This window comes from Petromyzon marinus, chromosome 49, assembly GCF_048934315.1.
Source record: "Petromyzon marinus isolate PM22_M1 ecotype Great Lakes invasive population chromosome 49, UKy_Petmar_22M1.pri1.0, whole genome shotgun sequence".
Classification (NCBI taxonomy): Eukaryota; Metazoa; Chordata; class Hyperoartia; order Petromyzontiformes; family Petromyzontidae; genus Petromyzon; species Petromyzon marinus.
Window position 1 is genome coordinate 6,853,943 of NC_133715.1, and position 12,786 is coordinate 6,866,728.

Below are 12,786 nucleotides of genomic sequence, written 5' to 3' on the forward strand. Positions count from 1 at the left end.
CAATTGTAACATAATAGGAGTGGAACCACTGTAACGCAAGACGAGAAATTCCCACTGAGTGTTCCAGTCGATGGTTATCAAACGCAGCACTGGAGATCTATCAGGATAAGCACGCTCGCCTGCCCCCTGTCCACTTGCAGGAATACATCGTTGGTCACCCTCCCGAGAGCCGTCTCGGCGCTGTGTGCAGCCCTGTATCTCTGCGAGTCCACATGCATCATCTCTATGGGTCTCTAAATATCTCCACACGTCCCTACGGGTTCACTATATGGCCCCACAGACAGGCTTGGGCTGCATGGACACAATCTGCTTCGCAGTGGACCACGTTACGACACTTGAGCGGAGTTACTTTAGAGTCCACCCAACACTCAATCATCCACCCACCCTCGCCCCCACGAGTCTCTTCTGAGCGGCGTCGTTGTTGGCGGACGACGTGCGGTGTCAGGGCTTTGGTGGACGGGCGCGCATAGCTCGCATCGCGGCCGTCGCTTAGGAATCGGGTCGAGACACGCGGGCGATGCGGCGGAGGCTGCGTGGCCCCCCTGGCTGAACGCGGCGCTGAACAAGGAGCGCCGTTGAGTCGAGGAATTGCGAATTAACGCTGAGTCGGGCGCGACGCTCGCCAGGACGATCTCGAGTTGTGCAGAAGCGCCCAGCCCCCCCCCCCACCCCCACCCTCTCCTCCCACCAGCCTCCACCACCCCACGCTTCGTTCCATCTGTCTGGGGCGACCTCCATAAATACAGCAGGGCAGGCGTGACCAGAAGCACACGGCATCAACAGCTCGGAGGACCAGAGGCAGCTGCGAGCAAAGCCACCTCAGTCACTCACACGACTCCGACTCTTCCTCCTCCTCACCCTCCTCACCGCCAGACTCCTCCGAAACCCCCTTCGTGTCGAGTTCAAGGGGCCAGAGACAACCGCAGACCGCGATGGCAGAAAAGATGCGTATCCGGGGAGCTTCCGTGCGCTACGGTGGAAGCTACAGCGGGCAGCTGAGCAGCGTGCTGGGCAGCGGCGTGTCCAGAGGGTTTGGAGCAGCGTCCTCCTTCGGGATGAGGAGCAGCCTGGGACTAGGGGGCGGCCTGGGACTGGGTAGTGGCCTGGGACTAGGGAGTGGCCTGGGGCTGGGTGGTGGCCTGGGGCTGGGTGGTGGCCTGGGGATGGCTCGGGCTCTCGGCGGAGGCTTCAGGGGGGCGGGTTTTGGGATCGGTGTGGGGCTCGGATTAGGCGGCGCTTCGAGGGGGGCCATGGCGGCCGGGTTGAACCTTAGGGGGCTGGGGGGCCTAGGAGGTGGATACGGAGTCGGGTTTGGCGGGGTGGGTAGAGTGGGGGGTTTGGGCGGACCGGGAGCCGGTTTCGTATCGCCTCGCCGGCATCTGGGGGGACGCGGGTTCATGGTCGGGGGCTATGGGGTCAGTCCGGGGTTCCTGTACCCATCTCCCGCCGGGGGTCTGCCCTCCCTGCCCACCATCGACGTGGCCAACCTGCCCTCGCTGGACTTCGTGCAGGGCGTGAGGCTCAAGGAGAAGCTGGACATGCAGAACCTGAACAACAAGTTCGCCACCTTCATTGACAAGGTGGGTGAGCAGTCGACTCGGCTCGGGTTTAGTGCCTCGGTGCGGCCGGGCACGCGTCGCCACGAGGGAGACAAAGGCGGCCGGGCGTGGTGCTGGCCACTCACCACCACCGCCCCCCCCCTCGTGTGTGCCGTGCCGATCTTAATAGGTGCTCGCTAACGGCACTTGCCCCCATCTGTCTGTTAAGGCTATACGGGGGAGCTTCGTCTTGCGTGTAAATTTAGGTGAGCGCTACAAACCCGGCGACTCGAAGTCGATTCCCGCTCACGACCGACAACGGAGAGGGATGTTTGAATCGGACCTGGGCCTCCCCTAGGGTCAACCCAGTGCTGTGTGTGTGTAAACATACGCACTGGGGAGACAAAGGCGGTCGGGCTTCGTAGTCATGCAGGCCACCAACCCCCTCTCGTATGCCGCGCCGGTCTTGGTGGGCGCTACTCGCGAGCAGCACTTGCCCCAAAACGTCCGGTGAGGCTACACGTTGGGGGGGGGATCTTTATCTTTGTGCGAGTGCAGGTGCGTCTGCTGGAGCAGCAGAACGCGATTCTGAAGGCGCAGATCTCCATGTTCTCAAACAGCGACCCGAGCTTTCCCAGTAGCCCAGCGGTGGTCATCAGCTCCGTGACGGCCAGCTACAACTCCCAGATCGAGTTCCTCAAGCAGACCAAGGCGGCCCTCACGGCTGAGATCGAGCACTACAACTCCATCATCTCGGAGTACACCACCAAGTAAGGACGACGAGGAGCCCGGCCAGCAGCCAGCCACTAAACTCGAGGCGTAGATGAGTTTTTTATTAGTTGCAGGAGGAGGAGGATTAATCGTCACGTTGCCTTGTGGATAATGCGTGGCCTCGAGTTTAATTGGCTGGCCGCGTGCAGCCCTTGTGACGTCACCGCCGCTCGGTGGCTGAGCGGGAAGCACGCGGACGCTGTGTCGTGGGGCTGGCGGGTTCAAAACCAACCTTTTTTTTTAATTAAATCATCAAAAAAATATCTATAAAAGTTAACTTTCTCAGATTGTCCTCTCCACTCCAACAAATCAGAACAATCCCAATGATGTCGGCGCGCGATTGTCCGCAACGGTTTCCGTCCTCGGCACATTTAAGACGGAGGGTTTCATCTTCGTCGATTGCTGTTGTGAACGAAGAGAATGGTGACAAAGGAAGCCCCCCCCGTAAATGTGGGGAGCGGTGGCGCAGCGGTTAGCGCTACGCTTCGCGACGAACCCCGTCAGTGACCCGAGTTCTCTCCCCGCTCGCGGCCAACACCGGTGACGATTATCTCAACCGGTCCTGGGCATCGCCTAGATCGACTCAGCCTCAAATGAGTACCTGGTGCGATGCGTAAACGTCGCTACTCGGAAAGACAAAAGCGGCCCGGCGTAGCCCTGGCCACACTCCCCCTCGTGTCTTGTACCGGCCCTAATAGGTTCTCACTAAGAGCAGTCGTCCCAAGTATGATAAAGGCTACATGGGGGATCTTTGTATCTTGTCTGTGTTACATGATGATAGGGAGTGGACATATTACATTCCTATGACAGGACCAGTGTATACATTCTACACGTCTATAAAGCAATGTGACAAGTCCACGTTCTTATGACAGGAGCAGTCCATTTCTAACTCAAATACTGTTTATGTCCGCAAAATTGTAAGCCTATTGTATACAGGATGATAAATAAGATTGTGGTGCAGGTGACCATGATGGTGATACTGATGATGGTGATGCTGATGTTGTTGCTGATGGTTATCTTCGTCTTTAATGCAGGTACACGGAAGAGGTAGATACGACGCGAGTTCTCGAGGTCGAATGGACCAACCTCAAGGAGGTAATTCGCATGCGCTTGGCGGATTACGCAGAGATATGCGAGATTCTAAAACCCCTCGGGGCTGCAAGGCGATGTCCATGAGATGGAAGCACAGGGAGTGTGTTCGTGACACCGTCTGTGTGGACCTTTATTTGTCCAGGAAGACCTCACTGAGTCCCGGGAACTCGTATTAAGGAGGGTCCTGCTACATCGGGATGGTTGGTCACGAAAATGTATATGAAAAGAAAACGAATGTTAAAAAGGAAAATTATTTCAGAGGTAATGTTTCACGCAAATGTTATTCTCCATATGCAACGAAGAAAGGCTCTAGCCCGAAACGTCACCTATTGTATAATTTAAGGCTACAGTGTTATTGACGAATGTGCCGATGCTTATTGGTGTTATTGTTGGCTGTGCTTGTGCACCGCTGCCAACGCAGCAGCAGCAGCAACCACATGACCAGTCAACTTGTACAATACTCTTTGGTTCTTTCGGTAAAGTCACGTAGAGTGTAAAAATAAAACAACACAAGCGGTCGTCTTTGGTTATTTCGATAACTTTACCGAAAGAACCAAAGAGAATGGATTCCTGCAGTCACGAAAGCTTCAAATCAACTTTTACAATGTTGAGAATGATGCCGATGCCGATGATGATGATTTTGCGATGCAATGATAAACCCTGAACGTGCGCTTAGTGATAGAGGCGAGGAGGGGGGGGAGAGACGAGATGGCGTGTGGGCGACAGAGGAAGGAGGAGAGGGTGGGTGATTCGGTGAAATGAGTTGGTTACCTGAAGGCGATAAGATAAAGACAAATATCCCTCCTATAGCCTTTGACAGGCCGTGCGTGACTCCTCTCTGCCAGGATATTGACTCGATCTACCTGGGCATCGTGGACCTGCAGACAAAGGTCACGGGCATGGAGGATCAGATCACGCTCACCAAGCAGCTGTACACCGCGGTGAGTGGCCCTGTCGCTCACCCACTCGCTGGACCGCGCACTCACCCCGCCTCGACGCGTCAACCCGCGGCCTCGCAGTCGCTCACTCGCCCATTCACTCGATCGCGCTTACAGCGGTCACTCAACAGCGGTCAATCACCAACTCATCGACTCGTCCACTCAACAGCGGTCACTCACCAACTCATCGACTCGTCCACTCAACAGCGGTCACTCACCAACTCATCGACTCGTCCACTCAACAGCTCAATTACCCCTGAGCTCACCTGGGTCAATCACTCACCCGCCCACCCTCGTTTCTCCTTCCCTCCATCACTCCCATTCCTCGCTCCATCCCCCCGATCCACGCCTCTCCCCTCCCACCTTTGCCTTCCTCCCTTCCCCTCTCCCCCCTCTGCCTCCCCTCCCCCTTCCTCCCCCCTACCCCCCTCTCCCCTCTCTCTCCTCTCTCTGCCTCCATCCATCCCTTTCCTCCCCCCTCTCCCTCCCTCCCCCCTCCGCCTCTCCCCTCCCCTCCCCTCTCTCTGCCTCCATCCCTCCATTTCCTCGCCCCCTCTGCCCCCCCTCGCCCACCCACAGAAAACCCGCGAGATCCAGGCCCTGCTTGCCGGAGGCTCCACCACGGCCGTGTCCATCACGGTGGACAACTCGGCGCAGGCGCTGGACCTCACCACGGCGCTGCAGGAGGTCAAGTCGCACTACGAGCTCCTGGCGGCCAAGAGCAAGGACGAGGCGTTTGCGGCCGTGCAGCAGAAGGTAAATTCTGGGAGGGTTCGCTCCCCGACCCGGGCCCCGTCAAAGTCGCTCACATTGCGCCAGGGTCCGAGCTCGCCAGCGCCCGGCGCTAGCGCTGACCTCGCGGCCGCGTAGGGACAGCTGCTGCCACTGACGATGAACTGACAGCTGATTTGATGATGATCAATCTATTGGAGGCTGTTGAAGAATTACATGTATTTGATGATTATCTGATTAACTCATGATCATCACCTCACCGACGTAGAGGTGATGATTATGATGATGCCAATTCTGGTGGTGGTGGTGGTGATGTCAGTAACGGCGGTGATGACGATAACCACCACGATGACTTTGACGGAGTCTACCTTTGTTAAAAGTCATCAGTGGACCATGAAACAGAAGTCCAGCTGCCGATTCACCCAACAATGGGAGGAGAAAGCCACGCGTTTTAACTTCTCACAATGACCGAGTCACCACCCCCCACTCCTAACCCCACCCCCGCCAGATCACGGCGGTGAGCGGAGTGTCTCAGTCGAGCGTGCAAGTGCTGACCCAGACGAGGGAGGAGCTGCGTACCTACAAGCTCCAGTTGGAGTCCATCACCCGCGAGATCGAGCGCATCCGTGGAGTGGTAAGGAGCACATCATCATCATCAGCAGCAGCAGCAGCAGCCGTGGTCAATCCACTGCTGGATGAACGCGTCTCCAAAGCCGCCGCCACCTCCACCTCTTCACGATTCCGCGATGCAACAATCCACTGCTAGACACCGCGAGATGATGTCGCTGCTCCACGTGGTTCCTCCTCCTCCCGTCTCTCGGTGCAATTCAAAGCGCGCGCCTCTCTCCGCGACGCTGTTGCGCCGGAACTTTTCAGTTCCCGTGCCGTGTTTTCGTGAATGCCCTTCGTGTCATTTTGCACCACGTGTCATCGCGGGCGATACGCGCAATTTGCCGCTCGAATTAACATTGAGGTATTGGTGCCCATCTCCTGAGAAATTGCAATTCCACGTTCGTGTGGCGGGGGCGAGTGAACCACAACACAACCACTGTTGATCTTCCCTCACAAAGTGTTACCTTTATCGACCCCCGAGGGCGGGATGATGGGTCGAGTCAACACTGGTCAATCTGGATTTTAACTTGCCGCTCATTCTACCGCTGAGCCTGCGTGCTGGATTTGATGACGATGATGATGATGATTACGATTATGCTTTTGGTGTATAAATAATAGTCATTAAAAACGTTTACTTTAAAGTGACGGCTGTCGCGTTCCCGCGGTGCAGAACGTGAAGCTGGAGACGCAGGTGAAGGAGCTGGAGGTGAGCAGCACCACGGAGGTGGACCAGTGGCAGAGCAAGGTGACCGTGCTCAAAGCCTCGCTCGACGAGGTCCGCAAGGTGAGTGCCTTAGTCTGGCTCCACGAGCCTCGTGCGTCAACACTGAACCCTGCCGAGACACTCACGACCCTGCAGGTGCCTTAGTCTGGCTCCACGAGCCTCGTGCGTCAACACTGAACCCTGCCGAGACACTCACGACCCTACAGGTGCCTTAGTCTGGCTCCACGAGCCTCGTGCGTCAACACTGAACCCTGCCGAGACACTCACGACCCTACAGGTGCCTTAGTCTGGCTCCACGAGCCTCGTGCGTCAACACTGAACCCTGCCGAGACACTCACGACCCTACAGCTGCCTTAGTCTGGCTCCACGAGCCTCGTGCGTCAACACTGAACCCTGCCGAGACACTCACGACCCTGTAGGTGCCTTAGTCTGGCTCCACGAGCCTCGTGCGTCAACACTGAACCCTGCCGAGACACTCACGACCCTACAGGTGCCTTAGTCTGGCTCCACGAGCCTCGTGCGTCAACACTGAACCCTGCCCGAGACACTCACGACCCTACAGGTGCCTTAGTCTGGCTCTACGCGCCTCGTCCAATCACAATGAACCCCACGAAGACCCTAAGAATGTAACGGGTGTGCCTTCGTCTCACGACACCCGAATGCGTTGGTGACCCACAAACCCCGGCTCTAACTTTGGACCCGTGCCCAACAGGACATCGCGCACTACGCGCAAGAATACCAGGACCTCCTGGCCACCAAGATGTCCCTGGACATCGAGATCGCGGCCTACAGGAAGCTTCTGGACAGCGAGGAGGCCAGGTGAGGACGTTCAGCGTTTAAAAACATTCATCGTTGGCCACGATCGATCCACTGCCGGATGAAGGCCTCCCTTCCCCACGCCGTCGCGATCCCTTACTGCTCTTATCCTGGTCGCTTTGCCATTGTTTGCCTTTGCTCTGTATCATTGTTGTGGTCATCGTCGGTGTCTTTTTGTTCACGCACAGGCTGAGCAGCGGCGGCGGCATCACTGTCGTCACTCGGGGAGGAGGAGGAGGCGTCGGAGGTTTCGGCGGCGGTGCCGGCCTGGGCTACGGCGGTGCCGGCTTGGGCCTGGGCGGTGTCGGCCTGGGCTACGGCGGTGCCGGCTTGGGCCTGGGCGGTGTCGGCCTGGGCTACGGCGGTGCCGGCTTGGGCCTGGGCGGTGTCGGCCTGGGCTACGGCGGTGCCAGCTTGGGTCTGGGCGGTGCCGGCCTGGGCTACGGCAGTGCCGGCTTGGGTCTGGGCGGATACGGCCTTGGCAGCGGGCTTGGCGTTGCCGGCCTCGGGGGTGGCCTGGGGCTGGCCGGCGGTTACGGAGCCTCCTCCGCGGGCAGTTTCTCGACGAGACGAGGCTACGGGGGCAGCAGCAGCTTGTACGGCGCACAGTCCCGCTTCTCCGGTACTTGAAACCATTCAATATTTGTTGTTGTTGTTGTTAGTTTTGGGGAGAGGGGAGGGGGGTGGGCGGCACCTGTGTGATGCTCGTTGTAATTACTGGCGAAGCGTCACACTCGAATTGTAAATGCTGTGGTTTACTCTCGAACGCAGCGGTGCCGCTGTACTAGTCGCGAATTTGCACATTTCGTTGACCTGGCAACCCTTACTAATTGGCTATTCATGCGGTCTAAACCCCCCCCCCCCCCCCCAAAAAAAAACCCTTCTATCGTGCATATTTATTCCTTCATTTTATTTGACCAGGTAAGGGCGCACTGAGCTGCTTTCCAGCTCTTTTCTTTTTCAAAGCGACTTGGCCGCCACCAAATGATAGCTCAACGAAGTGGCTCATCGTCACGTGGATATGTACAGCAGCCAAATGCTCTGAATGCACTTTGGTCACTCAATGTGGAGGTGGAAAACGGGAGGACCCGGAGAAAAATCCACCCGACCGCGGGGAGAGAGAGACACCGCAAACTCCAAATATACAGCAGCAGGCTTCATGGTCGGGATCGAACCCACGACCTCCTGTACACCTGGCGAGAGAATTAACGTCTCGCCACCTTGGCACTGGTACTTCATAAAGACCCCCCTCTCGCCCTCCCCCATCACCCCCAATCCTCGGAAGAGAGCAGTGCAGCAACATCCATTGTTGTACTGTGCCGCTATGCCCCCCCACAACCCCCTCCCCCATGCAAGAATGACCGGCACGGCGTGCGGAGGACCCTCATCCAGCAGCAGATTGTGCATGGTCTCACGTTTTGTTTGTTGTTAAACCAAAGCTCTTGTCTCTCTCTCTCTCTCTCCAGCGTCCTCTTCAGGCTACGGGATATGAGTTCACCGCTCAGCTCGCCTCTCCTCTCGACGACCCTGGTTCGAACTCACGCTTCCAATGTCTCCGGCTCCCGCTGGTCGCTGCCGACTCCAGGCTGACTCGCGGCTCGGCTTAGCCTTAGATGATGACGGAGATGATCAATGATGACGACAATGATCGATGATGATTTTCACTTCTATCGTGATTAGCACTGGAGGTAACCGGACCATAGCCGCTACTCAACGCAATGGGCCACGCGGTTGGGATTTGCACGAACAAAGTGTTTAATTGATTACATCGCTACCCCCTCCCCTTCGCCCTCCCCCCACTCCCCCACTGGCCCCCCTCCCCCCCAACCACACTCACTCACCGCCACTCACCCACCAGAAAGTTCAGTTCATTTCCACTCCCCCCCCCCCCAAAGTCCGTGCTGACTCTTAACGTGTTCCACGTGGTTGCGTCGAGTTGAGTTCTGGTCGCTGGGAACTGAGAACTAATCGCTTGGTTGATGTTGTTGTTATTGTTGATGCTTTGATCTGTCATTTATTTTGAGCAGAAACTCGTGGCTCAACGCGCGCGCAGCTCTTGCCAATAAAAGTTGATCTTGAAGCTACGGAACTCGTGATGTTGTGTGCTTGATGGTAACCCGGCAACTGTTGTTACCTAAGGTCAACTTTAGTGGCGTAGGAACTACATTAACATTGGCGTGGTCATTGCATTATCAGTGAGAGTCGCTACATTATCAGTGGCGTAGTAACTACATTATCAGTGACAGTCACTACATTATGAGTGACGTCGTGACTACATTATGAGTGACGTCGTGACTACATTATGAGTGACGTCGTGACCACATTATCAGTGACGTAGTGACCACATTATGAGTGACGTAGTGACCACATTATGAGTGACGTAGTGACTACATTATCAGCTCGGTGGGTGCGGAAATCGGTCAGGTGGGGCTTAATTCGTCTCGCACGGCCGCACCCAGGCTATTATATAATCACATCATGACTACACAAGCGTTAGTTTACACTGTTGTTGAAGACAAATCTCATGGTGGTTGTCAAGGGGCGGGGGGGGGGGGGGCAAGGCAGCCCCCTGCCCACCCACGCGCGTTACGCCACTGGGCAACTCTCTCATCTCACCTGGATAGGGCTCACCTCTCGCCTCTCATCACCTGAGACTGACGCTCCACCTGATACGCACGGCTCTGCGTTCCCAACACCATCAGCAAACCTCACCTGGGACTCGATTCTCCTGGGACTGAAAGATCACCTCACCTGGGAATCAACACACATCACCTGGTGGTGATGCTGCTGCTGCGTTGGCAGTGGTGGCTTAGAAGCACGCAACAACAACAACAACTCAGCACGTACAGTGTCAATGGCACCGTGTGTGTGGCCTTTAAAGGAAAATGTAAATAATAATTGACGTTTCGGGCAATGGCCCTCCGAAGCACATTGGACATGTGCTATGGAGCGCCATTCCTATTAGTCACGTGATTTGCCACTAGGAGGCATCAGAGGCACGTGGCGCGCTCGACCACCCAACAACTACAAAGACAAAGATCACCCGTTTAGCCTTAACCCACTTTTCAGGTCTAGTGCTATTAGCGAGCAACGCTATATATATGTAGGCCGGCACAACACACGAGGGGGTGGGTGGCCAGCATCTCCCTAGTGGAGATGTTGACACATTGCACCTGCTGCTCAATTGAGTGCTGAGTCGACCTAGGGGAGACCCGGCGCCGAGTTCAGATAACCGTCACCGGTGTTTGGTGGCCGTGAGCGGGAATCGAACTCGGGTGGTCGTGGTTCCTAGCGCAGCGCCACCATCGCCGCGCCATCGCTCCCCACGACAACAACCACGTGGACAACACGACGGGCTCCGCAGTTACCCCTGGCTGCTGCACCCGAGCTGACTTTCATCGCTCCGTCTCCTCGGCGGCGGTGGCTCGTCTCCGGCGTGTTCCGTCATGGGCAGCCTCACTGAGTCTCAAGATGCATTTTGCCAGGATGGTCCTGCAATGTTGGGATGGATGTGTGTCCATTGCCAATAATTAATAGGTGATTGGCTTATTGTGTCATTGTCAGCGTCTGCGTGTGATTGTAAGCGTCTCGGTTTGATTCCCCGCGTCTCTGTACGAAGCTGTGGCTCTCCAGGTTAGTCTATGGGTCTCTATTGGGTCTTATTGTGAGTTTATGTGTCCATGTGTCATTCTAGACCTCTGTGTTATTTTTAAGCGTATGTGTGCAATTCTAAGCATCTCTGCGCGAGTCTGTGGGTCCCCATCCGAGTCGATGAGTCTCTACGTGGATTTGCAGATCTCCACGTGAGCATGTGGGGTCTCTGTGAGAGGCTGTGGCGGTCCAACCTCACTGAGTCTCAAGACTCGTTTTCAGGAAGGTCCTGCTCTAGTGGTGCGTTTGGTGAGTGGGCCTCGTTCGCAAACGAGAGTTTGGTTTTCTCGTGACAGGATTCTCACGGGCATGAGGGTGGGGGGGGTAAACACTCTATCCCGCGCAGATGGAGCAGATGGAGATTAGTCCGCATTTCGCCGTGCTCGATCTCGTTGCGGGTACAGCGAGCCAGGAGGGTACGGCTTCTCGACTCCCACGCGAAAGAGGGCTTCCCAACATTTGTGCGATCCACTGACCCTTAACTAATTATCGCAGCTGTTTCGTACGTACCCGTACATCAATAATACAAATAGCGCCCCTTTGTCTATCCACTGTTGGATGAAGGCCTCCCCACACCGTGTAGGTCATTGAGGGTCGTTTGACCATACTTCACCACGCTTGTCTGTGCGGGTTGGATGAAGTTGCGGGTTCAGATATCACCCGCCATTAATGTCAGCTGTGGCCAGGAATCTAACTTAGGTTGTCAGGTTGAGTGCGCCGTTCGCGAACAACTGCCCCACCAACTTGCAAATACAAGATTGTTATTATTATTATAAGGTTTAAATAGTATTGGTTCAAATATGTATATTTGCATAATTGTCAATATTGATGTAAGAAAAAAACAATATTCAACAAACGCAAAAGAATGTGTTTGCAAAATTCTGATCGTACACATAGATAAAAACAAAGATCCCCCGAGTAGCCGACACAGGCTGTTGGAGGCAAGTGCTGTTGTTAGCGAGCACTCATGAAGGCCGGTGCGGCATGACTAGACTTCACCGCCACCACCGCCACCACCACCGCCACAACCACCGCCACCACCGCCACCACCACCACCACCGCGACCACTACCACCACCTCCGCTACCGCCAACACCTCCACCAACGCCATCGCTATCGCCACCACCACTGCCACCGCCACCACCTCCACCACCACCGCCACCACCACCTCCACCACCGCGACCACCACCACCTCCACCACCGTGACCACTACCACCACCACCGCCACGACCACTACCGCCACGTCCACCACCGCCACCACCTCCACCACCCCCGCCACCACCACTTCTACCACCGCGACCACCACCACCGCCACCACCACCCCCACCACCTCCACCACCGTGACCACTACCACCACCACCGCCACGACCACTACCGCCACCGCTACCGCCACCACCTCCACCAACGCCATCGCTATCGCCACCACCATCGTCACCGTCACCACCACCGCCGCCACCACCTCCTCCCGGCGATGGTCCTCAATATCGCCCACCAACCCCCGTCAGGTGCTAAACTCAACCCTTCCATCTTTGCGACAGCTGTTCATTGAAGCACTGTTTTGACCGATCCTAGCCTTTGGGTATTTCTTGATTTATACAATACTTTCATGTCTATTAATATATATTAAATTTTAAAACAAAAACTGCAACCACTGCGCAATTGTGTCACCGACAGCAGAGGCGAGGCGATTGGCATGGCAGCGTGTGCACAAATCATCTCGCAGCTGTCAAAATCAACGCCTCTGCCGGAATATTTTACACCGTGCGCTAGACGAGCATCAGCCACCACCATGTCCAATGGCTGGACGGATGCATCCTCCAGAGCTACGGTCTTCTCGATGTGAAAATCGACCGAAGATTTCTGATCTCACGGCAGCGTACGTCCTCTCTCCCGTGATAACCCCCCCTCCCTCC

The 12,786-nt window shown here is 56.1% G+C and overlaps 1 protein-coding gene across 1 annotated transcript; it reads left to right on the forward strand.

Annotated features, from left to right (window-relative positions):
• Nucleotides 1-738: 738 nt before the first annotated feature.
• On the forward strand, nt 739-9,307 carry LOC116952934 (thread biopolymer filament subunit alpha-like). The gene is made up of 10 exons (XM_032972675.2): nt 739-1,580; nt 2,097-2,308; nt 3,344-3,404; nt 4,247-4,342; nt 4,919-5,095; nt 5,580-5,705; nt 6,354-6,467; nt 7,120-7,226; nt 7,412-7,845; nt 8,690-9,307. The coding sequence occupies exons 1-10, from the start codon at nt 933-935 to the stop codon at nt 8,713-8,715; spliced, it is 2,001 nt and encodes a 666-aa protein (XP_032828566.1). The 5' UTR covers nt 739-932; the 3' UTR covers nt 8,716-9,307.
• The last annotated feature ends 3,479 nt before the right edge of the window (nt 9,308-12,786 follow it).

Coding starts and splice junctions, on each gene's coding strand:
- LOC116952934 (XM_032972675.2), top strand. CDS start 933: ATGGCAGAAAAGATGCGTATCCGGGGAGCTTCCGTGCGCTACGGTGGA. Junction 1,581..2,096: donor TCGCCACCTTCATTGACAAG/GTGGGTGAGCAG, acceptor GTGCGAGTGCAG/GTGCGTCTGCTGGAGCAGCA. Junction 2,309..3,343: donor ATCTCGGAGTACACCACCAA/GTAAGGACGACG, acceptor TCTTTAATGCAG/GTACACGGAAGAGGTAGATA.